Source organism: Dicentrarchus labrax, unplaced genomic scaffold (assembly GCF_905237075.1).
Source record: "Dicentrarchus labrax unplaced genomic scaffold, dlabrax2021, whole genome shotgun sequence".
NCBI classification, from domain to species: Eukaryota; Metazoa; Chordata; class Actinopteri; family Moronidae; genus Dicentrarchus; species Dicentrarchus labrax.
In genome coordinates, this window is record NW_026136719.1 from 13,479,263 (window position 1) to 13,504,494 (window position 25,232).

Sequence of the window (25,232 nt, forward strand, 5' to 3'; positions counted from 1 at the left end):
AGAAGAGCTCTGTGGGGATCAGACATCGAGTATGACTGCTGCTTGGTAACAAGACAGTGTAAACTCTGCTGTCGTCACTGCTACAGAAGAAGAAGGACTGAGGAAACTCAAGAGCCCAGGCTGGGAAGTGATGACAACTTAAATGTTTCTCATGATCGCCAGTAAACGGTAAATAACAAGACATGGCATATTGATGAAGCTTGTTTCTAGGTGACGTGACGTCATTTGCCGGTGGAGGAATGTAACAAAGTCCTGTCACTCGAGTACTGTACTTAATTACAAATGTCACTTGTACTTTCCTTTGATTTTTACATTTTATACTTTATACTTTTCATATACTATACATTTCAGAGGGGAAAAGCGTACATTTAACTTCACAACATTTATCTGACAACTGTAAGTATACTAGTTACTATGCTTGCAAACAACAATTATTTTTATTATCTATTATTCTGCCGATAATTTCTTGATTAATCGATTACTTGAGTTGTTTAGTCAATAAAATGTCAGAAAATGTCCATTCCAGTATCTCTGAGTCAGAGTCAAATAGTTGTAAGTAATCTTCATATTTGAGAGACTGAAAACATCATGTTAGCTTGAAAAATGACTTAAAGAGCCAGTGTGTAGCATTCAGTAACATCTAGCGGTGAAGTTGCAGATTGCAACTAACTGAACACCTCTCGCATCTGTATTTGACAAATGACAGATACAAACAGCTCATTCTAAGTTAACAAAAACACAACGATTCCTATATTCAGGTGATTATGCACTAATGAAAACATACCTATGACTATTATATTCCATTTCTGCCAATAGCTCTTACACACAGGACCTTTAAACAATCCACTAATCATTGCAGCTCTACTAAATAAGATTTTGGTATAAAACCGTTTGAAGTAATCGGATTTAACCAAGCACAACAGTAAAATGCTACTTACATGTTACTGCATTAGTCGTAATTCTGTAATATATAATATTATAGTATATAGCACTCACAGGGGGCATTTTTCGGCATTCAGTACGTTTGCTTTTAAAACTTTAAGTACATTTTGGTCATGATACTTCTGTACCTTTACTTGCATAACATTTAAGAGTTAAACTTGTGGTTTTACTTATTGTATTGCTATTTTTACAAACAGTTCAGGATCTGAGTAAGCAGGATTGTATTTCGGAAAGACAATTGTAATGGCAATACATTGTCCAGTCATTCAGCGTTCATTCACCGGAATGCAGCGCTGCTGGCTGACTGAACACTCATTCAGAAAATGCAGCAATCTAACAAGGTCTTTCATTACTGTACAACTCTCCCTGGAGTTACAGGTCTGAGCATATTATCTCACAGGGGCTGAGCTATTTGATAAACTCGAGTCAGGGTGGTTCTCTCTCCAGCTGCTTCCCAGGGACACTGCAGCCAATTTTAGCAAGGAGCAGTATATATATATATATAAGTAAGGAGCTTAAAAATACAGCCTAACTTTGTACATCAGCTTAACTGAAACCAGAGTGTTTTTGTCCAATGCAGGCTGGCATCATCACCCAGCACTTCAGTATGTTGGCGTGTTTGTTGTCATTTTTTTCCCCCTCTGCTCATCCCTTCTGTCGCATGTTTGGAGTCAAAACAAACCGGAGAGCACAGCCAGGATGAATAAGGTGCCAGCTGAAAATGAGAGAAGACGGCCCCAAACTTCCCGTATTGACCCGAGATAACAGTTAGAGCGCACAGGGGAAATGATTGTTTGCTCTGAATGTTTTGATGTTAAAAGGGGAAAAAGTATGATGCTGTCAGACAGGCAAGACTGCGGCATTTTAGACTTCTTCCCCAAACAAAATTAACATAATGTTTGCTATAATAAAACCAAAAACAATTAGTCGAATAATCACTTAATCAGTCTGTTGACAGCTAACAACTAATTTGTGCAAATTCTCTGATTCCAGCTATTCAGATATGAAGATTTGCAGTTTTTCTTGGTTTTGTATAAATTTAAAATCTTTTTTCGACTGCTGGTTGGACAAGACAGACGATCTGAAGACGTTAGCTTGGGCTCTGGGAAATTGTGACATTTTTTCCAATTAAGAAAAGAATCAAAAATGAAAATACTGATAAGCTGAAACCCTAACTTTAATACTGTACATGACAAAGGTGTTGTAAAAGTAAGCTCATGGTGACTTAATTTTTCTCTCTTGTTCTGAATATTACTTTCATTATTGTTCTTATTATTATCATTTTATGTAATAATAATACGTTAGGATCACTTTCCATTATTTATTTACCACAGGTTTACTCAAGATCAGGGAAATCCACTTCTTGTACAGGCATGCCAATTTCTGAATTGCATAAAAACACTCTTCCTCTCCACTAAATTCTCCATTACGAACTGTACTCATGGCTCCATTCACAAGATATGCATGCACCACATGTCTCCTACAAATCGAGGGTACCCACTGGACACCAGCTACATATCTAAATATAGAAATCTGGGCTAACAATCAATAGCTACACAGTTAAGCATGAAGCTGTTTGGAGGGGGGGGCAGAGAGAGAAGGGGGGGGGTCGCAATAACATGAATGGGTGGTCGCAGCTAAGGTGTAATAAATATCTATCTGATCTGAATTGTCCAGGGAAAATAAGCATCTGGATATATGCAGCTGTGCAGCCTTTATGTCGCACAGCCTGTTCGGATCACTTCAAGTCTCCATATGTAGACCTCTTAACACTGGTTTCTTATGCCAGCTGCCAAATTCCCATAATTTCCCACAAGTCTTTGAATCTCTCCACGTTTCCCCTCTTTTACATTTTCAGTTTTACAATTTGTGGTTTACAGTCCGTGCGCTGAGAGGAAAGCGTGTGATTTGAATTACAATAACAGCAGGAACAAGACAGATCTGTCCCCCCTTTCCAGTCTCCAGCCCGCACCGCCTGCCTGCCTTGCCTGCCTGGCCCGTTAATATGGAGCCATCCATTGAGGCGCTCAGACTGGGGGTAGGGATTTTTCTTCTTACCTATTTTTATTTTAACGCTCTGGAAAACCCGGAGACCTTCCTCTTCTACCGCCATGCTTTACCCGTGGCTCTTTCCCTTTTGACGACTAGACAAAGACAGTCCTCCACGGTGGTCGGTTCTGGCCTCTCCAGCGCACGGATATTCCAGGGGTTTTGCACATCTATGCTCTCCGGACAGCGATCATACTCCGGTCCGACCACTGCTGCTGCTGACTGGTTGAGAACAAGCGAGCAGATACAGATTCAGTCCCGCAGCAGCAGCAGCAGCAGCAGCGGCGCCAGTGGAGGTGTGGTTCTACATAACTCCACCCACAGAGTGTATGGAGGGGGATCTGTATGGACGGTGATCCGTGCCACAAAGAGAAAGAGGAAGTAGTTTCAGTGAAAGTCCAAGCCACTCTCCTTGACATATATTAATAATAATAATAATAATGATAATAATAATAATAATAACAATAAGTTAAACATAATTTGCAGAAATGCATGATTCTCCAGGTCCAGTGTGTAACACTTAGAAGGATCTATTGGCAGAGATTGAATATAATATTGATAACTATGTGTTCATTAGTGCATAATCACCAGAATGTATCAATCATTGGGTTTTTGTTACCTAAGAATGAGCCATTTCTTATCTACAGACACAGCAGGTCGCCTTCTGTGGAGGCAACCATGTTGACCCACCACGTTTCCACGGTAGCCCAGATCAGACATACCACCACACTCGCTGATGATTCGAGCATTCAGTTATTTCTCTGTATTTTATATTTCTTTTTCCTTTTTTGTGTTGTGTTGTATGGCTGTCTGGGATGGGGGGATATTGTGTGTTGTGCTGTTCTTTGTTTAAACTCAATAAAAAGTTGTAGGTTGTGATGATGTAGGCTATAACAGTCTCAAGATCTCTGCATTGGTCATATCCCTTGAAATGACTGAGGTCTTACGGTACCAACATGGTCCAAGTTGCAAGTACACAAATGCAAACGGCGACGCTTACTCAGCCGGCACAAAACAACCCTGCTAAACAGTGGAGTAAACATCTGTCCTCAAGGGAGTGATATAGAGCTAATTAGAGCGATTTCAGGACCACAGTAAACAAACAAGGCAGTTCACGCTCATGATAAGATTTTATGTTGACATACTCCAGAAGGACACATGAAGTTGTTCTTGTGTAGCTCGTATGCACTGATGCACTTGTGTAGATCATGTGAGCACTTCAGGAAAAACCAAAGGGCCACAATAGCCAATTGCACAAGTCTGAGTGTGGACATGTTGATTCAGTATTCTTTTTTTATTCATACCATCTTTGCAGGTAAAAGTAAATGTCCCCTATACATAGTCCTGCATTCCCCAGTTTAATTTTAATGAACCAATAACAATATTAGGGAAACTAGAAACAAAACAAGCTGCTATCTATAATATGAAAGGGATTTTCACACATTTCTTATGAGTACTGGATGTGCAAATGAAAAATACTAAATGACTCAAACTACCGAAACCAACAGTGAACTTGAAAGCAAGGTAGGCGTAGTCATAGTTCAGATTTACCTGACATATTTTCTTTGCCTCTCTGTCAAAACTCAGTATGTACAGATATGAGTTATGTTGTCTTTGATTTATAATAAAAATGAATCTCACCACTTAATAGTAAAATAAATATTCCCACAAGCAACTTCACATTTCCTAACTTTGGCAGCAGCTAAAAAAGAAATATCAAAAGACCATGTGCCAAGTCCCATCCACTGCCAAACAACAGTGGCCAACAATAGACCTGTCTCAGAGTTGTCATGTTGAAATATTTGACTACCAAATACCCTTAAAAATAGCATGATTATTGTTGCAGATGACCCTATTTCCCCTCTTCCTGTTTCTTATTGGCATTAATCACCCCTCATACAGGACTACAAGTCATGAGGATGGCTAGACTCTGAATTTACAAGATCTAGTTCATAATGTTGATTGATTTAAGAAATATAATTGTAGCTGTTGGCAAAGCTAGCTCACCATGCTCCTATACATCAGCATTTTATTTGCACTCTCCCTCTCTGAGAATTGGCAATGCATCATCTGTGGCACTTCATGGACCCCACATGCAGCAGTATGGGCCTGACTCTATTGGATCTCCACAGATTGCTTCCTACATCAAATGAACTGCAGATGCAAACAGCAACAGAACAACTTTATACTGTCGTTATTGTGGAGCAAATGATCTCTTGCTACTCCCATGACCTGAGCTTTGCATGGTGTAAACCACCAAAGATTTCCCTTACTCCATTGTGTAGAATAATTTGCTTTAAAACCTGAAATGTGTCTGAAATCTTTCAAAGGGAAAGTCAACAAACATCAGCTTTGGTCTAGAGCCTAAATGAATCACCAGCAACCTCTTATCAAACTACCTTGGTGACAGAGAGGCAGAGCAAACGATAACCTGGAAACAACAAACAACCTGGGAAGAATAAGAGGTCCCTGATTTCCTGTTGGCTCTGATCTCAGGCCAGATTTAACAGATGGCAGAATAGACAAGGTGCTGTCCTCCCCAGTGGGAGGGATGTCTGGACAGGATTTAAGATCCATTCAGGTGAAAGGCGCATCATCAGCCCAAACTTGAGCCTATTGGGCCACTCCTCTGAGATTGCTATGACCACATTCCTCAAAATAGCCTGACTCTGGTCTGGAACACTCTACAAACCCAGCTGGCCGAGCCCAACCCAGAAGAGATGTGGGACTAAAGAACAGTTGGACAGCCTCTCGACCAGGAACGACAGTCAGCTGCAGTGCTCCTGCTGCTGGCCAAAGTGTTGGGATTAGCTGTGACTCCTTTAGAACAGCTCTAAATCTAATTAGGTAATATGTCTCATCGCTACCGTGAGCCCATTAGACCCTCCTCAAGGAGAGACATTACAGTCTCCACGCAGCAACAATTGCAATCTGCAATATAGTATTCACAGGGGCCCTTTTCCTGCAGAATGGGTCCTTTTACTTTTTAAACTTTAAAAACGTTTTGCTGATAATACTTTTGTATTGTTACTTAATTTGGAATTCCAATGCGATACTTATAACTAACTAACTTATAACAGAGGGTTTTTTTTACATTGTTGTATTGGAACTGAATACTTCTTCCACCAGTTCAGATCATTAATGCAATACATAATTAACAAATACATTATGATGCATCATTATTGAATGGACTACCAAACAGTATCTAAAGTAGTTCAAATTAGTCCTGCCTGTACCGGCTGCAACATTAAAGTGAAGATTACACATTGATGCATCAATATAGTCCAAAAACATTATATGTCATCCTGAAATGGGCCATTCTGTATAATGAGCACTTTTACTTTTGGTGCTTTAGGTGTATTTTGATTAAATTTTACATTGGTCAAATTTTAACACATTAATTACACTTGTATTGAGGAGTTTTTTCATCACTGGCTGAATGTGCATGTCGTGCCTGTGTATGCTATCAGTGACACAGTTAACCAAATGGTGCCTTTGACTACACAACCTCTAAAACTTCATAGATAATAACCATGGTTTTCTTGCATAGATAACCTCTCAAGAAAAGTTTATTTGAAAGAAAAACTTGATGATGGCACAGGGGAAAACACTAATAATATAGGTCCTTAAGTGTATGTTAGCCACATCCTGCCAGCTGCATGTACAGCTAGAAGCAAGATGGAAGGGCAGTTTGGGGTCCAACCATTTAAAATGGATTCAGCTAAGCCAGTAAATGGAGAACTCTCCCACTGTTTAACTATAACTTTGCATGCACAGATGTAACACCAGTCAAATCACCATAATATAAGACTAAAATGCAAGAGTCACGGGTTGCCACTATCATGACATACCAACCAAAGTAGAGTCTTATCTACAGGCAGAAATGGGAGGAGCAGAATGCAGGTTCTTTTGTAGCTGTATGCACGGCATCACGTAGGGAAATAATGCTTTAAAGACGTTTATGACAGGCATTTATTTCAGTTTAGCAAAAGTGGCTACGCCCTGTGGTAAACCACAAGCCTGCATGTGTAGCTGTATGTGTGTGCGTGTTAATAGTATAAAACAGAGAAGCCCCTCGTATTTTGGAGATCTAACTTATCTCGAGCAAGAAAAAAGTGAACAAGGATATCAACATATGTCTATATATAGACGTACAAGCATGGCATCAAACAGTGTCTGCATATGTTTGCTTGTGTGACAATGCAGAGCCACTGACAGAAAGAGGAAGGGAAGGCAAACGCTGATTAGATTTGTGAAAGGATGCTCACTGTTGTTTTATTTCACACGGGCCAACAACTAGTGCAGGGTTCGAGGGCGTTGGCACACTTAAAATAACTGACTCAACCTCCCTACTGTGGCTTGTGTGTTGTTTTTTTGCAAGCACACGCTGTAACGTACAATGTACATATGAGTATGAATATGTGAGAGAGACAGAGAGTACTGAGTTGAACAGATGGGCAGTGACATGTGCAAAGTTAATCCTGGTATTATGGAAAAAACAAATAATATCTCTATGAATAGAGCATGAATCAAATCTTTGAAGAATGCATGTAATTTGGTGTGTGGAAAACAAAACACCAGCACAAATTTAATGTAACGTCTCTGGGTGCATAGTTATCTTTTATTTTTACATCCAACACACACAATCAGAACGTCCATGATGATCAGATTTGTTATTTGATTATTTCCACCCTCCTCCATTCTCAACAGTGCAACTGTGGATAAAAATACAATAAGCAGAAAAAGAAACTAAACCATGCTGTAGGCTTGAAGTGGAGTTATGGAAAAACTAATGAGCAGCACATGCAAATATGCTGATTGTCCTTTCTCCGTCCTTTCAAATGAAACAGTGAGCCAAACGTTTATCCAGACACAACCTTTTGTTCAGTCTCTTATTGTAAACAGAACAAACTGACTATTTCTGACCTTTAAATTGTAAGATTCAGTTTAAATCTGGAGTCAGAGGTGATCTGTACTTTAGATAATAATAGAAAGAAGAAAGCAAATACTGTACTAAGCAGAGCCGACCTGAGACAGAGGTCAATTACCTAGGGCCATCGGGTTAAGCCCCAAACCAGCAAACTACAGGTCATCCTGACAATAAGAATACATCATTGTTTATGTTTGGTTGCTTTAAAATCCACATAGTTTGAAAGGTTTTATAAGCCAAAGAAGTTAAGAATTGACTCATTAATGGAGGAGTATAAAATAATTAATAAAACAGATATATTAGCATACAAAATTCTACTCAATGGAATCAAACAGGTACAGTGTAACTATAAAGTGCATCTTCTGCTTGTGTTTGGTGCAAGCAGCTATTCTCTTAGCATGAAGACTTGTTTTCATAAACTTTTGACATCAATGTCCATGTTATGTTAACTGCAATATGGTTCAAAATCCATTAATTTTGAATTGTAACAGCAGCACTTCCAACCTTTTCTATGAATGACTTCAGTTTAATATAGTAAGCCATTGAGAGGAAAGAACACCCAGAGTAACAGCAGCATTTACACAACTATCAGTATTATAGCACCACCTAGTGTGCAATTATCACCAGTGAACCAAACTATAAGAATTACAGGATGGAGGTTGTGGTTTTGGGGATATTTTAGTCTTAATTTTTGACCTTTGCCCTAAGAAGAAAGTTTTCAGAGAGTGGTTGGAAATACACAGCAGCGAGGACGTCGTCTGTTGTTTCCGTTAGCCTGAGGAAACTATCCTCAGCCACAGTCAGCAGAAGTACTGAGCTCTGCTACATTAAGAAGCCACAACATTTCAGCCCTGATACAAGTCTGCACTGTATTGAGATTATGTGCTACTGAAGTTGTTTTTGTATTGATACACTATTAACACTGTAAACACGTCCTTGTAGTTGTTGCATTCTTCCAGAAGCCTGCTGGAGTAAAGGGAGCTGAGAGGTGAGTTAGATAAAAAAAAAAAGAGTCAGAATTCATAGCAAATTAGTCCTATTTGAATTAGTCAGGAAGTAGACAGCTTGAACTAAACAAATGATAAAAGTATAATTTTCTCAGCCTATAACAGTACAGTGAAGGAGATGTCAATCAACTACAATCAGTACTGAGAGGACATCTGATCAGTCAGTGAAGTGAATCATCTGAACCACGGGTGTGCTGAGTGCAGGGCCTTTTACAGTATGTAAATGGGTTAGGATGAGGATAAGCCCTCTAGGCTTTTGATTATAAGCTGATTGGATTTCTGTAGATCAAACATCTCCTGATGATTCTCCAAGCTGCTAATGAATTATTTTGTTCTTGAAGTTTAAAGACAGCAGACAGCTCAGCTGACAGTTCATGCAATAGATGTTATAAATAAAACCCCAATGCAAATGCTTGACTCTGGGGCAAAAACATTAGACTGCCCATAGCCCCTGGCTATTAACAAGACCAGATATTGTCACATGGCCCCAAACTTTGTTCAAATGCAGTACCTCCTCTAGATCTCTCTTGTTTCAGTTTGTGTTGTGTTTAGTGTTTAAATGGTCCTTATATCCAAACAATCAGCTTGAGCAAACTGCCACACATAAGCCAGCAAAATAAGGTGATAATATATGAAATATGAAACTGTAATACTTTTAATAATAACTTTTAATAATGGCAAACTAAATATAGATTACAGAGAAATGTGTCCGTGCAATGAGACCCGCACTGCCCCTTTAACCAGCTCTCCTCCCTGTCTCTCCCACCGTCTCTCTCTCTCTCTCTCTCTCTCTCTCTCTCTCTCTCTCTCCCATTTCGCTGCTTTGTTTTCATTGTCGCTCTTGTGATCATGGCTGCTCACTCCACCGAAGAACCGTTCCCCTTCCACGGTCTGCTCCCCAAAAAAGAAACCGGCGCAACGTCTTATCTCACCAGGTTCCCCGAGTACGATGGCCGAGGAGTGCTCATCGCGATCCTCGACACCGGCGTGGATCCCGGGGCCCCCGGCATGCAGGTAACGTCTGACCGGCTGCCTCACGTTAGCTACGAGCTAGTCGGTGTCAGCTAACAAAGCTAAAGGCCCCAATCATTCACTTAATTTGTACACGGCAGCTGCTCGCTTAGGTAGCTTAGCTGACACCAATACATACACACACTGCATCTAAATTGTGACACTTCGCTTTATAGCTTTTAGGACAATATTTTATGTTGACAGCAAACATTTTTCTCCCGCTGTCAAATCGTGTTTCGGTGCTTGTTAGCGTGTTAGCATGCATTTGTCCCCTTCAGTTTTCCTTCTATCTCCTCAGTAGTTAAAGTATGTCCTGTCAGTCCGGTTACATACAGTTTGGCCCTTGCGAACTTAAACTTATATTAATATATTCAGTGGTTAAAGTATGTTAGTTGTCGGTTAGTGAGCCGTAACCAGCTAACTTACACGTTTACTGCCAAGTCACAGTGGGACCTCTCAGTTAACATTAGTTAGATACACAGTATTAAATGAGTTAGTAAGTATGAGCTTATCAATATCTACACGGTTACGTGTGTGTAACGAGATCATTAACGTGACGGTAAATTGAGGTCAACCATTATTTTCCCACCACCTTGACTCAGCCGTGATTGAAAGGGCAGAGACTGAATTTGACCCCTGCAGTGTGTGTGTGTGTGTGTGTGTGTAAACAAATGTGTGTAAAGAGGGAGATTGTTGTTGCATTGGAAGTTTGTTCACTCCTCATGTTTGTAGATTACAAGTTCAGATTCAAAATTATGCTTTATGATTTTTTTTTTGGTTTGTGATGTCCACAGTCATCTCTGGTCAGTGTACCTTACCGGATATGTTACTTTGCATTCTTTTCAGCCTGAATTTCTTAATTGATTGCAAATGTTTTTATTTATTTATTGCTGCTTCTTCAGGTCACACCTGAGGGGAAGCCAAAGATCATCGACATCATCGATACAACAGGCAGCGGTGACGTGAACATGACCACAGTGGCAGAGCCTAAAGATGGGACAATCACTGGCCTTTCTGGTAGAACGCTTAAGGTCAGTACACACCTTTTTGGATATTAAGACTAAAAAAAGATAAATGAATAACAGCTGTTACACAGGGAATATTCCATCACAGGTATTTTATTATGTGTAACGATTTCTCTCATTGATCCAGTATGGTCTGTTTTTTTTTTTAAATCTGGCTTGACCACAGCTTTAGAGCTGCACTTTGATGTATTTTTCTTCGTATTGGTCTCACTCTGTGTCTTTTTATGTCTTTCAGATTCCTCCTGCCTGGGTCAATCCATCAGGGAAGTTTCGCATTGGAGTTAAAAATGGCTATGAGTTCTTCCCTAAGGCTCTCAAAGAAAGAATACAGGTAGGAAGACATGACATTATTACTGTCCTAGGTCTATCACAGGTTTGATTTTGCAACTGCCCCAAACACAAGCTTAGATGTGGTTAAGTCCTTCGTTATGGTTGTATGTCCTATCCATGTTGGTAGCCTCTCTGCTTGGTATAAATGTATTCCTAAAACAAGAACCTATATTGTCAGAATCCTGTAGATAAAATGAAGGAAAATATATTTGCTTGCCATCCTCTGTTGAATTCTTACATTACTTTTTTTTGTTATGGCACTTTTGTCTACTAGAAAGAGCGTAAGGAGAAGATGTGGGACCCACCACACAGATCAGCACTTGCTGAGGTCTCTCGCAAGACGGAAGAGTTTGACCTCTCTCACCCAACACCCTCACAGGTCAGAACTACAAACGTGGATTTCTTTGTGTGCTCATCTGTGTTCGCATGCAGTTGCTAGGCATAGTAATGTAGTGTTCCCTAACCTTCACCCTGCTTCCTCTCATCAGATGGAGAAGTTGCAGAAAGAAGAGCTGCAGAGTCAGTCAGAGCTGCTGGCATCACTAGAAAAGAAGTACAGCGATCCCGGTCCTGTATATGACTGTGTGCTTTGGCACGATGGAGTCACATGGAGGTAAGCCAAACTATTATCCTCTTTATATATTATCTATTAATCTATCTGTCTGTGTCTTTATACATATTGTATTGTTTTAATCTTTACTCTTCACCATCTACCACTTTATTTATCCCTCACATTATCTGTTACTGTTTGTTCTCTTTAGGGCTGTAGTTGACACTTCAGAGTGTGGAGAGCTGTCCCAGTGCACTGTGCTGTGCTCTTACAGAGAGACGCAAGAGTATGCCACGTTAGGAATTGCTGAGATGCTTAACTACTCTGTCAATATTTATGATGAGGGAAACACACTCTGCATCGTCACCAGTGGAGGTAAAATGTCTGAAAGCATGTAATCCATCTCCTCTGAAAGGAAGCCTTCATATACTTCAGTCAGTTAACACAAAAAGATGTTCAGCGTAACAGTGGGTTATGGCAGCTCTGCGAGTTAAGGCTGCATAATGTGTAGAAGTCCACAGTGCATACTTGTGTAACTTGCTGTGTACTTTTTTTTTTTTTTTTTTTTTCCAAAGGGGCTCATGGGACACATGTTGCAAGCATTGCAGCGGGTTACTTCCCAGAGGAACCTGAGCGCAACGGTGTGGCCCCCGGTGCCCAAATCCTCGCTCTGAAGATTGGAGACACCCGACTTAGCACCATGGAAACTGGCACAGGACTCATCCGTGCGGTAGGCCTTGTTGAATATAAATTAGCAGTTTGCCTACTTTTTTTTTTTGTCACCCTTTAATTTTTCATCTCTCCTGTCACTCCTAGATGATTGAAGTCATCAACTACAAGTGTGACCTGGTTAACTATAGCTATGGGGAAGCAACCCACTGGCCCAATTCGGGGTAAGTATTGCACCACGGGGGTGTGATTGTGTGGGTGCCACTTATTTTGAGTGGCACACCTTCACTGATTTTTGTCAATTCGTCTTCCAGGAGGATTTGTGAGGTGATCACAGAGGCAGTGCAGAAGCATAACGTGATGTTTGTTTCGAGTGCGGGAAACAATGGCCCGTGTCTCTCCACGGTCGGCTGCCCGGGGGGAACCACCGGCAGTGTCATAGGTACACACACTGATTTTAAAACTGCCAATCAAGTGCTTATCTTTGAGCTCTACACCTTCAAATGCATGTAACTGATGTATGCAGCCATGATCACACTGGAGATTCACAGCAGGAAAGATAGAAACACAGCATTTGATGTTAAAGCTAATATACCAATAAGCAGTATGTTTTATCATGGACATTCAAATGGCAATGATGGTAAAACTTTTATATGTTGTGAAGCCCTAGTTTTCTTTACACGTTGCTTTAATTCCTGCTCTCTTCTGTTCCTCCTCAGGAGTTGGAGCATATGTGACTCCAGACATGATGGTGGCAGAGTATTCCCTGAGGGAGAAACTGCCTCCCAACCAGTACACCTGGTCGTCCAGGGGCCCCAGTACAGACGGGGCTCTGGGGGTCAGCATCAGTGCCCCTGGCGGCGCCATTGCATCTGTACCCAACTGGACTCTCCGTGGTACCCAGCTGATGAACGGCACATCCATGTCATCTCCTAATGCCTGTGGAGGCATCGCACTAATCCTCTCAGGTGCGTCCAAGCTCATGGACTCATACTGGATCTGGAGATATGTTGCGTTTATGGAAGTGTTCTGATCTGATGCTAGTGTGTGATTTTTATGTGATAAAGGACTGAAGCAGAACGGCATTGTTCCCTCTGTTCCTGCGGTGAGGAGAGCGCTAGAAAACACAGCTCTGAAGGTTGACGACATTGAGGTGTTTGCACAGGGCCATGGAATTATACAGGTAACCTGACTATAGCTGCCATAGGGCATACAGTTCCTTTTCTGTCTCTTCTCATGTAATTGTTATTTTATTTGCACTTTTTGTGTGCCATCCAGTAACATACTCCCTTTCTTCCTCTCAGGTGGACAAGGCATTAGACTACCTCACTCAACACGCCTCTTTACCCACAAGCCACCTAGGCTTCTCAGTAAGTGTGGGAGCACAAAGAGGTATCTACCTCAGGGACCCAGCCCAGATTCTTGCACCCTCAGATCATGGAGTCGGAATTGAACCCATCTTCCCAGAGAACACAGGTACTTTTCATATTGCATTCTTTTCATTGCAGCCATGTTTTGTTTGCTTTTACAATATTTTATTTTAGCGTGTGTTTTTTACGCAATCTGTGTTCTTCTAACGTCCGTCACAGAAAACTCTGAGCGAATCTCCTTGCAGCTACACTTGGCACTCACATGTGCTGCCCCATGGGTCCAGTGCCCCTCCCATCTAGAGCTGATGAACCAGTGTCGCCATGTCAACGTCCGCATCGATCCTGTGGGACTGAGAGAGGGAGTGCACTACACGGAGGTAGGGACAGGATAGGGAAAGAAGAACAGGTAGACATTGTTTCTGAGTCTGTTGATGTTAATTTGGTCACTTTGAACGTATGCTTTTCATTTTCTTTTTTAAGGTATGTGGGTATGATACAGCAGCACCTACCTGTGGCCCCCTATTCAGAGTTCCAATCACAGTTATTATCCCAGCCAAGTAAGTACTTACATCATATTGGCATTTTCTTTACTGTCACTCTTACAGAAAGAGATTTGTGTGTCTGACCACTCTCTCTCTCTTTCTTTTTATCTGACAGAGTGACAGATAGTCGTAATCAGGAGATGTGTTTCACAGATGTCCACTTCAGACCAGGCCAGATCAGACGCCACTTCATCGCTGTTCCTCAGGGAGCCTCCTGGGCAGGTCAGTGTCTTTGTGTGTGTGTGCGTGTGTGTGAGAGATGGGGGGTGTTTCCGTGCAAGTGATATTGACAGTCACTAATGGTACCGTTCCAATTTTTGTTAGATCAAATAAAATGGAAGTGCAGCATTTTTGATAACCTGAACATTTAACTTTATTAAAGTATGTTGCCTTAGATTTCAAGTTGGGCCTCACTTATTTGTTACGTGAGTTCTCAGCATTGCTCAACACAGTTGTTCAGGACCATTTTTGCACTTTGGTTACCTTTTTGTTGGAAACCTTATTTTCTGTGTTTTAAATAATAAAAAAAAAAAGCCACCTCACCCAGTGTCAGTATAGATTGTTCCTCCCACAATCCTCCTGCCTTGCTGATCTTGACTGTTGCTGTTTAACCCCCTTGTCTTCCTCCTCTGCTTTCTGGTTTCACCTCTTGCTTTTTCACCATGATCTAAATTCTCTCTTCTCCCTGTTCTTATATCTTCCCCGCTTCTGTCCTGCAGAGATCACACTGACCTCTCATTCGGGTGATGTGTCGTCAAAGTTTGTTCTCCATGCGGTTCACTTGGTCAAGCAGAAAGCGTACAGAGCTAATGAATTCTACAAGTTCTCTTCGCTGTTGGAAAGAGGCTCATTAACTGAGGCTTTCCCTGTGCTGGTACGTATATTTTGCCAGAGATTCATTCGTTCATTAGTGCCTGGAATGGAAGTCACTTCATTTCGTTGATGCATGATTAAAATTACATGGTGGATTTATGTCTGCGTTTTGTTTTGTCTCCTCTCCAGTCAGGAAGAGTAGTAGAGTTGTGCATTGCACGCTGGTGGGCGAGCCTGGGCGACGTCACTGTGGACTACAGCATCTCGTTCCATGGACTACACACTTCTCCTTCACCCCTGCACATAGTAAGAGGAGAACAGATACGCAGATTCGAAACACTGACAAGTAAACTACAGCCCAGACAGTATCAGTTCTCTGTTTGTAATCCTCATTTTTCTCTGCCAGCATGCCTCGGAGGGAGTGACGAGCTTTGATGTTTCGTCGCCTCTGAGGTACGAGGAGGTGTCCCCCACTATCACCCTCAAGTCTTGGGTTCAGCCTCTCAGGTAAATGCACGCTCACAAATGTATATTTTGTTGTTCCACATCAGTGCCCTTCATTGTTTAACCCATGTTGTTGTTTTTGTTGTTGTTGTTATTATAGGCCTTTAAGTTCAAAGATAAAAGCCCTGGGAATGAGGGACGTTCTGCCTAACAACAGACAACTCTATGAGATTGTGCTCACCTACAGCTTTCACCAGGTACTGTCAGCACCAAAAGCACTCTATATGAGAGGAAAATGCAGATAAAAAAAAACAACAACTTTTATATAATTGTTCTTCTAATAATCTTCTTTTGCCCTGTCCTCAGCCTAAGAGTGGGGAGGTTACCCCCAGCTGTCCATTGCTGTGTGAGCTGCTCTATGAGTCAGAGTTTGACAGTCAGCTCTGGATGCTGTTTGATCAGAACAAGAGATTACTGGGCTCCGGGGACGCCTACCCACACCAGGTACACTGAGCCACAACATATTTTACTTTCCCGGATGCTCACTCACATCTGTAGTTGGTACATTTTCAGGATGTAGGATTAAGAATGAAAGTTCTTGTTGTGCATCAGCTAACACATTTCCCCTCTGTGTGTTTTACTACTCCAGTATTCTCTGAAGCTGGAAAAGGGGGACTACACTGTGCGTCTGCAGGTCCGCCACGAGCAGTCTAGCGAGCTGGAGCGCCTTAAGGACCTGCCGTTTGTGGTTTCTCACCGTCTGTCCACCACACTCAGTCTAGATGTCTTTGAGACACACCGTGCTGCCCTCATGGCCAAGAAGAAGGCAAACTCTGTTACCTTGTGCCCGGGTGCCACACAGCCATTCTATGTCACTGCTTTGCCTGACGACAAGTGAGTCAATTTTGGCGAGGGACTTTTCTCTTGTATGGTACAATCTTATAGAATGATTTATCATGCACAAAACAAAAAAGCCATACTTTGTTAAGGACCAGTGTTCATGTACTTTAAGCAGGGTACCTTAATTTCTTTAATCAGAATAATACTACATATTTCTGGAAATGTATGTTTGGTTAGCAAAAACCTTCCTTGAATAAGTATTTAAATATTTGGTTTATTGTGATGAGATTTTGTTTAATGTTCCTGACTTTATCCCCTCTATTACTGTATTTCTCCCTTTTGTTTCTCCCTTTTTCCAGGATCCCAAAGGGAACGAGTCCAGGATGCTATCTCTCTGGCTCCCTGGTTGTCCCCAAGAGCGAGTATGGCAAGAAAGCAGTGAGTGCCTTTTTTGTTGTTACCCCCTATCTTCCAGAGCAGTAGTCAATCCTGCTCCTCAGGATCTTGGGAGTTTTCAGTCTCCTCTTCTTATCTGGGACGTTTACACATTGTTGTGTGAACACATAAACTACACTGCAGAATACATCTGGTTACCATGGCCACTGTCCCATGAAAATGTGAAATTCACTTCACATGCTGGAAATAAGTTGTGGTCCTGAGGATCAGGGGGGGAGACCAGTGCTCCATTGCTGTTGCTTCTCTGTATTCTATTTTCTGTATAGTTCATTTCTCAACATCACCTTTAGACCTGAGCCGCGCCTGGTCTGCTGCTTCTGACAATGGTTGCTGTCCTTCTGGTTCCTGCATGCCATCTTCTTTCACCTTTTCTCACTCATTTGCCTTTGCCCACGCTTCTGCTATCAGTCCAAAAACACAATTTGATGTTGCTCATGCCATCACCTCTGTCAGATCTTGACACGCTGGATCTGGCTGTTTCTTGTCTCATCATTATGTTAATATTTGTGGTTGCTTACATGATGAGCAACCACTGGAGTCTAGGCCTTATTTTCTCTGTCAGCCTTCAGGGAAAATATTAGCTGGGAATGATGAAGGAAACCAAAAAAAAAACCCCACAAGGGTTGGTTACTAACTGACATTTTCATTTTACATTAGTGCAAATACGATGCCTGGGTTTTGGTACCAGTACCAAAATGATACTCTGAGAAATGTTAACACTTTTTTCAATATAACCTTTTTCTGTTAAACAAAAGAAGGCACATTTCTGAAATGCTGTTTAAACACAAGCAGCCATTCAAGAACCTTTCAAAAATAAAACAGTCTGAAGGGTAACATTTTGTTTAAATTGGTAACCATCTGATAATCAGTATTAGTAAATGAGATCAGGAATCTGAACCACAAGGCTGGATGTTCACATGTGTCTTCAGGGAGAAGTAAATTGCACAAAAGAAAGTTACATCTTCACGTAATTGGCAAAGCTAGTATGTACTTGTTACGTTCTAGTGAGCCCACTCAGAGCTGTATGTGTGTGTGTGCAAAAAAACACAGAAATGAACTTGAATGAAATATTTATTTAAAGAGGGAAAAAAAGGTAACTACATTCTACAATACAATGGCAAATGTTTTCTTTCTGAAGCTTATTCTCACTCTATGGCCTGCAGGTGCTCTTCTTTACATCGCTGTCAAGGGCTGTCTTGTCACACGATATGTCTGAATCCTTCTAACAGCTTTCTTGGCTCAGTGGCCCCAATGCAAAGATCTTCTTGTGAAATGTCAGCACCCAATTACAAATCACTATATTTTTCACTGTTTTTCATATTGTTCATCATTGCATTGCTGCAGATCTTTGTATCGTTGGAGTCTCATACACACAAGAATTTTACTATATCAAATCAAAGCTTCACTGTGAATCCACTTGTTATATTTTACTGTAGTTTTCAGTACTGAGAGAAGATGCAATGCTTAACCCACAGATCTGTTAGGACATGAACACAAGGTAGATTTTTACCACAGTACCGATTATTAAAGTGTGACAGGTAGGTGGAATAGACTCTGAGTCTCTGAGTGAGGATAAAAAAAATAAAATGAAGAAAGAGAGAATCCTTTTTGGTGTGTTTGTGTTGTCTCTTCCTTACTGTGTGTTATTCTGACCACCAGGGGCAGGCCTCTGCAAAACGACAAGGAAAATTTAAAAAGGTACTGGATGAGCTAGAAACACTGTACAACAGAGCGTCCACTGCTCTCATACCATCAGGAAATGGCTTATTCCTTACCTAAAGATGGGATATGTTATATCTATATTAATTATGTCCAAGCATGTCAATACTACTGAAATATGCAACATATAGATATTTACTTTGATGTAGAGTTTTCTGGTGGTCAGTAAAATTATTAATATCTACAACATCAATTGATAATGAGCACTACTTTAAACTTGTATTGGGTATTAAAAGGCATTTTTCTTAAGTGATTTCAAAGAGAGCTAACCAGAAGGAGTTTGGTCACAGGACATGACATGGGTAGGAAGAGGGTGAGAATGTGGGAGGCTGATTCAGAGTAGTAAAAGTAAAACCTTTTTTTTTTTTTTTTTTGTGTTCCTACAGGATATTGTTCCAGTCATCTACCACCTAATTCCTGCTCCCAACAAAACAAAGAACGGAGGGAAAGAGAAGGACAAGGAAGGAGACAAAGAGAAAGACGTGAAGGAGGAGTTTGCAGAAGCTATGAGAGACTTAAAGATTCAGTGGATGACAAAGTGCGCACAGTAGCTCATCCTCATCACATTGCTTGTTTTGCCTTTTTATTGTTTTCATTCTCTCTCAACCATCCATCGTGTTCTCTTTGCTGTTCAGGTTGGACTCCAGCTCCATTTATGATGAACTGAGGGAAAACTACTCGGATTACCTTCCCCTGCACGTGCAAAGACTGCACCAGCTGGACTCTGAAAAGGTAATGCTACCCACCAGAAAGAGAGAAGGGAAATGGATGAAGCTTCAATCCCTGGATCATCATCAACATCTAAACTATGCAATGATCTCTGCTTACAGTCATTTATCAGTCTGGTGTTTTTTGTGTTTAGGAGCGTGTAAAACGTCTCAGAGAGGTGTTATCAGCGGCTGACATTGTCATCTCCAGCATCGACCAGACGGCTTTGGCTGTTTATCTCACCATGAAGACAGACCCTCGGCCTGATGCTGCTTCCATCAAGACGTATGTCATTCTAGAGGATAGTGCTAATAGAAATATGAACTTCACTAAAATCCTTCAATAGCAGGAGAAAAAGTTGGTTAACCACAAAACCTTATAGACTTGCAGTATCTGGACTAGGAAATTCTTAGTCTGTGACATTAGTGAGTTAGTTTTACTGACTACTCTACTTTTGCTACTGTTACACTTCATTTTTGGATTTACCACTATCCAGTAATAGTGCTTGTGGCCACTGTTTGACCTGTGTTACCCTGCGTTTCAGTGACATGGAAAAGCAGAAGTCGTCCCTGCTGGACGCTCTGTGTAGGAAGGGCTGCGCTCTGGCAGACCAGCTCCTGCTGCCCCCTGCGCCGCAGGACGGCGCCATTGCTGTCACCACGGGACAAACGGCAGCAGAGGAGGTTGTGGAACAGGTGGCCAGCAGTTCTGACGACACCCTGCAGAACGTGGCTAAAGCTCTCATGGATACATTTTGGGAGGTGCAGAAGTGGGCGGAGCTAACTGACTCCAAGGTGAGCAAAGTGTTTTTTGAAAATGAAGGAAAGGCCAAACTTTCTCCATTGTAATGAAGGATAATTAGGTTTGTTAAGTATTCTGAAATGAATATATCTGCCATGTGAGATTAAAGGTTTACGTTGGCAATATTCTTATATGTTTGTTATTGTCAGGTCCCATGAAAAGACCAAAACAATGTTTGTCCAGCTTTCAATCAGACTTCCCTGTCCTGTCAGTGGCACTCCCATAATAATGCAAACCTACGCCACCCAATGCACCATTGTGGCTCATTGATGTGTTTTTGATGAACAATAGAGGTCTAATATGCAGAGGAATAAGATGTATCAGGAATCAGTTACTCAAACTACACGTTATTAGGATTAATTCATTGTTGGTTTAGGTTTTACGGGATTTGTTGACAATTACAAAATAAAAAATATTAGTTATTTACTACTCATGTATGTTGTTGTTCTCATCCCCTTACCTGTGGAAATTGCATAATCTATCATAAGGACCACACTTTCTGAAGATCATAACTAAAACGATGTGCTTTCCTCTGCTGTCTCTTCTGAAAATGTGACTTTGGTGGGTATACTGCATGTCAGCTGTACTTCTTCAATAAATGCTGAACTAATATATTTTCTGTCTTCTGTCTTTGCCACTGCTCAGGTGTTGATGTTTTCATACAAACACGCTCTTGTGAACAAGATGTATGGCCGAGCCTTAAAATACGCCTCAAAGATGTTGGAGGAGAAGCCCAGCAAAGAGAACATGAGGAACTGCATCCAGGTATGAGACGGCTGATCGCTGTTTAACGTACAAAAATACTGGCTAGATTTTTTTTTTTTTTTTACTTTTTAGTCCAAAACCTGAGTAGAATTATCTGAAGAATACATTTGTGATTGAACAAGTGTTACTTTGTTCTATTTTGAATCACTGTTCTTTTTTGTTTCCCAGCTCATGCGCCACCTTCGATGGACACACTGCGCCACCTTCAGCGAGAACTGGCTCCCTGTCATGTACCCCGCAGACTACACGCCATTCTAAGAGCACACACACACACACACACACACACACACACACCCGCATGAGCAGCATGGCCAAACACGGCCCATTACATGGTTACTTCGATATCATGTCCCTCAGGGTCCCATGGTCTATGCATCTGGTTTTTCAAAATACCAAAATGAAGGACAACGCTGAGTGTAAATGGTGTGATGTCTTTGACACTTCTTATAAGGCAAATCCTGTCTTTAAATGTGTTGTTGAACATCACATTTATGCTCAAAGTCTTGCCACGGCTTGTTGATACTGTAGCTCAATGCTTTCTTTGCTGGGCGTTGTCCTTTCTTTTGGTGTCATCTTTGAAGGCTTTCACATGCACCCATTCTCAGCTGTCCGGACTCCATATCATACAAAAAAAACTAATTGTTTTGTGTAAATACAGTAGAAGGGCCAGTGTGGACTCCAGGGATGCATCCCAAGTCCCAAAAAAAAAAAAAAAAAAAAAACCCTGTTCCCCCATCTACTCACTTTCAAAAAATCGACAGCAGGAAAAAAAACTGGCCATCATGATACTTCAGTGAGAAGACAGGAGGACTTGCTGCTGCACAATATTCGGACATATGAGGGCACGCAGAGTCTGCCTGATCCCTGAATTGAAAGGGAGGCTTGGACAGAACTTAATATCTTTTTTTCTTTGTGTTTTGGTTGTTCGAGCCAGAGCGGGTTGATAACGTTAACATTTAGTCTCGTCTGTCTTTTTAGGCTCTGACTCATGTGTACACAGTCTCAAAACACAAAACAGTGTTGAGGTGCCTTTCTACATGTACCTTACCTTCTTCTGATGGGATTATAGACCGTAAGCGGGTTTTGACCACCGGAAGTTGCAGAATCAGTAGCTTCAGTCAACACTCAACCACTTGCAGTCATTTCACCCATCAGCCTTTTGGTGTCAAATGTGGATTTATAGCTTGTATCGGTAGTATGATGCTGTACTGTTCACTGTATGCAGGCTGTCAGTGACTTGTCAGGTAATAGGAAGCCACAAACACACTTTCTCGGCTTCTGCTTACGTCCAGAGGTGTTTGCCCACCCACTTCATACTACTGTTTACCTGAGCGGCACATTTGACGACCATCTAACAGACCTCACTAACGTAACAGATGCAGTTGTGGGCAGCGTTAGGATGTTCAGATCAGATTTCATTGTAAAATGGTTACAGTGTTAGACATTTTTCTGCAGCATTCAAAATGTTGCATTTGTACACAGTGTCATAAAATAATGTACATACACATAACATAAAAAATATTAAGATGCAATAGGTATATAATACAAATATTATTCTAATTGATGTATTTTGCATATATGCATGTCTTCTAGGATGTAAGAGAAAAAAAATAGTTTTATTTGGAAGCAGATTTTAGTTTGTTTCAATTTGAAAGATTTTTAATCCCAAACAAGATTCTGACGATATCCACTGTTATTTTCATGAGTGTGTGTCTGTGAATGACTTTACGTGTAATTGTGAGCATATTTGTGTACATGCACATTACTTCACAACCGAACTGAAATTATAGCCATTTAAAGGGGGTTAAGCATGAGTTGTTTTTTCCTTCACTTACCTTTACTGAAAGAAGGACCGTACTGTTTTTTTTTTTTTTTGTTTGTTTGTTTTTCGTTTCATCGGATTTACTACAAATCATATATAGTTCATATCACAGCTAACCATTTGCATATTATTTTGCATTTTGTTATTTTAAGCAAGGTAACCGTTGGTTTGAGTTGTATAAATCCAGACTGAACACCAGGTCTGCATTAAAGGCCTGCAGCACCACATTTATCAATCATCTTTTTATTGAGTGATTGTGTCTTACATAAACACTCTTTTGTCATTATTTCACATGACAGGTTTGTTTGTGCTGTTTTTGTCTGTGCTTTTCTCACTGGTATTATGTGGTACAGGCATATAGAGAACCAATCAGGATTCAGCAATATTTCATTCAAAACATGGTCACAGCTTTGGTGTTATATGTTGTATGTGTGTTGCCCCTGTCCGTTAAATCTGATCAAATCACACCTACGCAGTCTTGATGAAGCAGATTAGCTGCATTTTTAAATGTTAAACTCTTTAAAAAAAATTAAAAAAAAGTAACCATGTTTTTGTTTTTTACAAACTTCTAAAGACTCAAAACCACGTTAGTCATTGCAATGCTTTACTAAAAATGAATGCAGACTTGATGTTCACTGTGATGGATTATAAAACTTAAAAGAGTACTTCACCGATTTAGCTTTGGACTCCTGTTGAACTCACGATGGATCATTGTTGAAATGTGTCACCTAAATTACCTACAATGCAACTCGACCACTGACAGTTCAGATTTGGGTGTGTTGCGCTAGTAGTGGCTACAGAGGTCTCACTTCTGTCTCACTCCCCCAGGTTTTTAAATTTTATCTTTTTTCAGCCCCAACCAACACTGACTCAAAGGACATCACTTGAGTCAATTTATCAGATTTTGGGCAGCTCCTTCTGGAGCCACAAAATGTTATAACTTTTTCACATATGCAGTAGTAGCTAATCCACAATACCTGTAAACAGACGATGTGTAAAATTGGTCGTGTTAACCCTTTTTGTTGTTGTTTTTTTTTTAATGTCGTGGAAATGAATAGGAAACGTGTACAGTCATTGCTTTCCATTCATTTGGTGAAAATATAAACTGCACCACATGCATTTGTAATGGTCAGCAAAAATGTCAGCTATACATAATTTTAGTTGAGCTAAACTTTGCAAAAACACTCGTATGGTCCTTTAAAATATCTCACCTGAATCATGTAACAAACAAGGACATGTGGCTGTTTCTGTCAGTGCATGAGAGGACCATGTCAAAGACATACATATTCACTTTTTACCTTTTATAGTTGTGATTCTCAACCTTTATTGTTTACAGATCTGTAAAACAAGAGGTGTGATTTCCTGTCACAGCCTGTCGTATCAACGTAACCAAAGACTGTTAAGTTGGTTTAATTGTCAAAGGACATATGAAGGCTGAAAATTAAGTAAATTGAATAGAATAATATATTGAATAGAATAAGGAAATAGATTCTCCCTCAAATGATCAAACCCCCCAGTCTGAGAACCACTGATCATCTTTCCTCTGTGTTGTTTTAAGTTCTCTCACGAGTGGAAGGTGCATGCTTAAGAATGTAAAAGCAGCTGCTTTCAAGCCGAAGCCTTTTTCGTCCTCATGGGAGTAAATAATCTTTTCTGGGACGACCATACATACACAACGAATCAGTGGTCACAACTCATGTTTACCCCGGGGTAAGAACACCTTGCGGTTCTGTTTTTAGCCTTGTATGCACTTACTGCAGCGGCCTGAGCACAGGCCTCTCCGAGTGCGCAGGGGTTTTTCTGGAGGCAGTTGTGTTTAATTTCTGACTGAATTTGTGCTCATCGTTTTTACTTCATGTTTTCTCCTCCTTTTTTTTGTACTTTTTCTCCTCTTTCCTGTGTTTGGTTCAGACGGATGTTATGTTCAGGGCTCAGCTGTCTACAGTACGCGTTGCCAATGGCCTTAACTATCACAACAGGACTGTACCGTCCATTTCTGGCACCTCTGTTCTCACTCTGCTGGTGTCAGGAAACATTTCAGAAAAGCTTCTTCTGGATGTTGAGTGTTTATATTTATAGTCATAAAATCTAGTAAATGCCAATATTTTACAGAATGTTATGAGATAAGGTTGTATGCTCTTATTAGTATTATTTTATACCCATTCTTCCTCGATGATGTTGGAAAGACCCAAGCTACTGTCACACTATTTTGTGGTCACATGGAGTTAAGTCACAAACAAGGAAAGCAACACTGAATAAAAATGATTTGGAAGAATTCAAGTGTGCCCTGGTCATCACTGGTACAGAAATTTGGTTGTTTTATAAAATTAATTACACATCATTTGAAGAATTACAAGTGAGTGTTTTTTAAAAAAATGTATCACCCTCTACATCTGCAATTGCTGGGCAAGAGTTTGTTCAGAAATGACCAAGTAAAGT

The 25,232-nt window shown here is 40.7% G+C and overlaps 2 protein-coding genes across 4 annotated transcripts in view; one reads left to right on the forward strand and one right to left on the reverse strand.

The window, feature by feature from the left end:
- Positions 1-3,279, reverse strand: part of rasa3 (RAS p21 protein activator 3) — a 42,059-nt gene extending 38,780 nt beyond the window's left edge. The window contains exon 1 of one of the 2 annotated variants that reach the window (XM_051380183.1): positions 3,001-3,279. In XM_051380183.1, coding sequence (XP_051236143.1) covers positions 3,001-3,055 — 55 coding nt within the window. In that variant the 5' untranslated portion in view covers positions 3,056-3,279. The remainder of the gene's footprint in view (positions 1-3,000) is intronic. The other variant, XM_051380184.1, reaches the window with a different exon arrangement.
- Positions 3,280-9,718: 6,439 nt separating this feature from the next.
- tpp2 (tripeptidyl peptidase 2) lies at positions 9,719-25,068 on the forward strand. 2 transcript variants are annotated; one of them, XM_051378221.1, is made up of 29 exons: positions 9,719-9,942; positions 10,842-10,970; positions 11,200-11,295; positions 11,569-11,673; positions 11,783-11,907; positions 12,056-12,219; positions 12,420-12,574; positions 12,661-12,737; positions 12,828-12,955; positions 13,233-13,481; positions 13,581-13,696; positions 13,818-13,989; positions 14,103-14,260; positions 14,364-14,440; positions 14,541-14,647; positions 15,145-15,299; positions 15,428-15,544; positions 15,645-15,745; positions 15,843-15,939; positions 16,049-16,186; positions 16,332-16,576; positions 16,882-16,960; positions 18,638-18,676; positions 19,084-19,235; positions 19,333-19,429; positions 19,560-19,690; positions 19,950-20,199; positions 20,852-20,971; positions 21,140-25,068. In XM_051378221.1, exons 1-29 carry the CDS (start codon positions 9,778-9,780, stop codon positions 21,227-21,229), a joined length of 3,834 nt encoding a protein of 1,277 aa, XP_051234181.1. In that variant the 5' UTR covers positions 9,719-9,777; the 3' UTR covers positions 21,230-25,068. The 2 variants fall into 2 exon arrangements, with proteins under 2 accessions (XP_051234181.1, XP_051234182.1); XM_051378222.1 differs by lacking the exon at positions 18,638-18,676 and having other exon boundaries at positions 9,720-9,942.
- The last annotated feature ends 164 nt before the right edge of the window (positions 25,069-25,232 follow it).

What these genes read in the sequence shown, in the direction of transcription:
- tpp2 (XM_051378221.1), top strand. Translation starts at nt 9,778, where the DNA reads ATGGCTGCTCACTCCACCGAAGAACCGTTCCCCTTCCACGGTCTGCTC. An exon ending in ACAGTTATTATCCCAGCCAA is followed by an intron (nt 14,441 to 14,540) that starts GTAAGTACTTAC and finishes TTTATCTGACAG; the next exon opens with AGTGACAGATAGTCGTAATC. An exon ending in GACAAGGAAAATTTAAAAAG is followed by an intron (nt 18,677 to 19,083) that starts GTACTGGATGAG and finishes GTGTTCCTACAG; the next exon opens with GATATTGTTCCAGTCATCTA.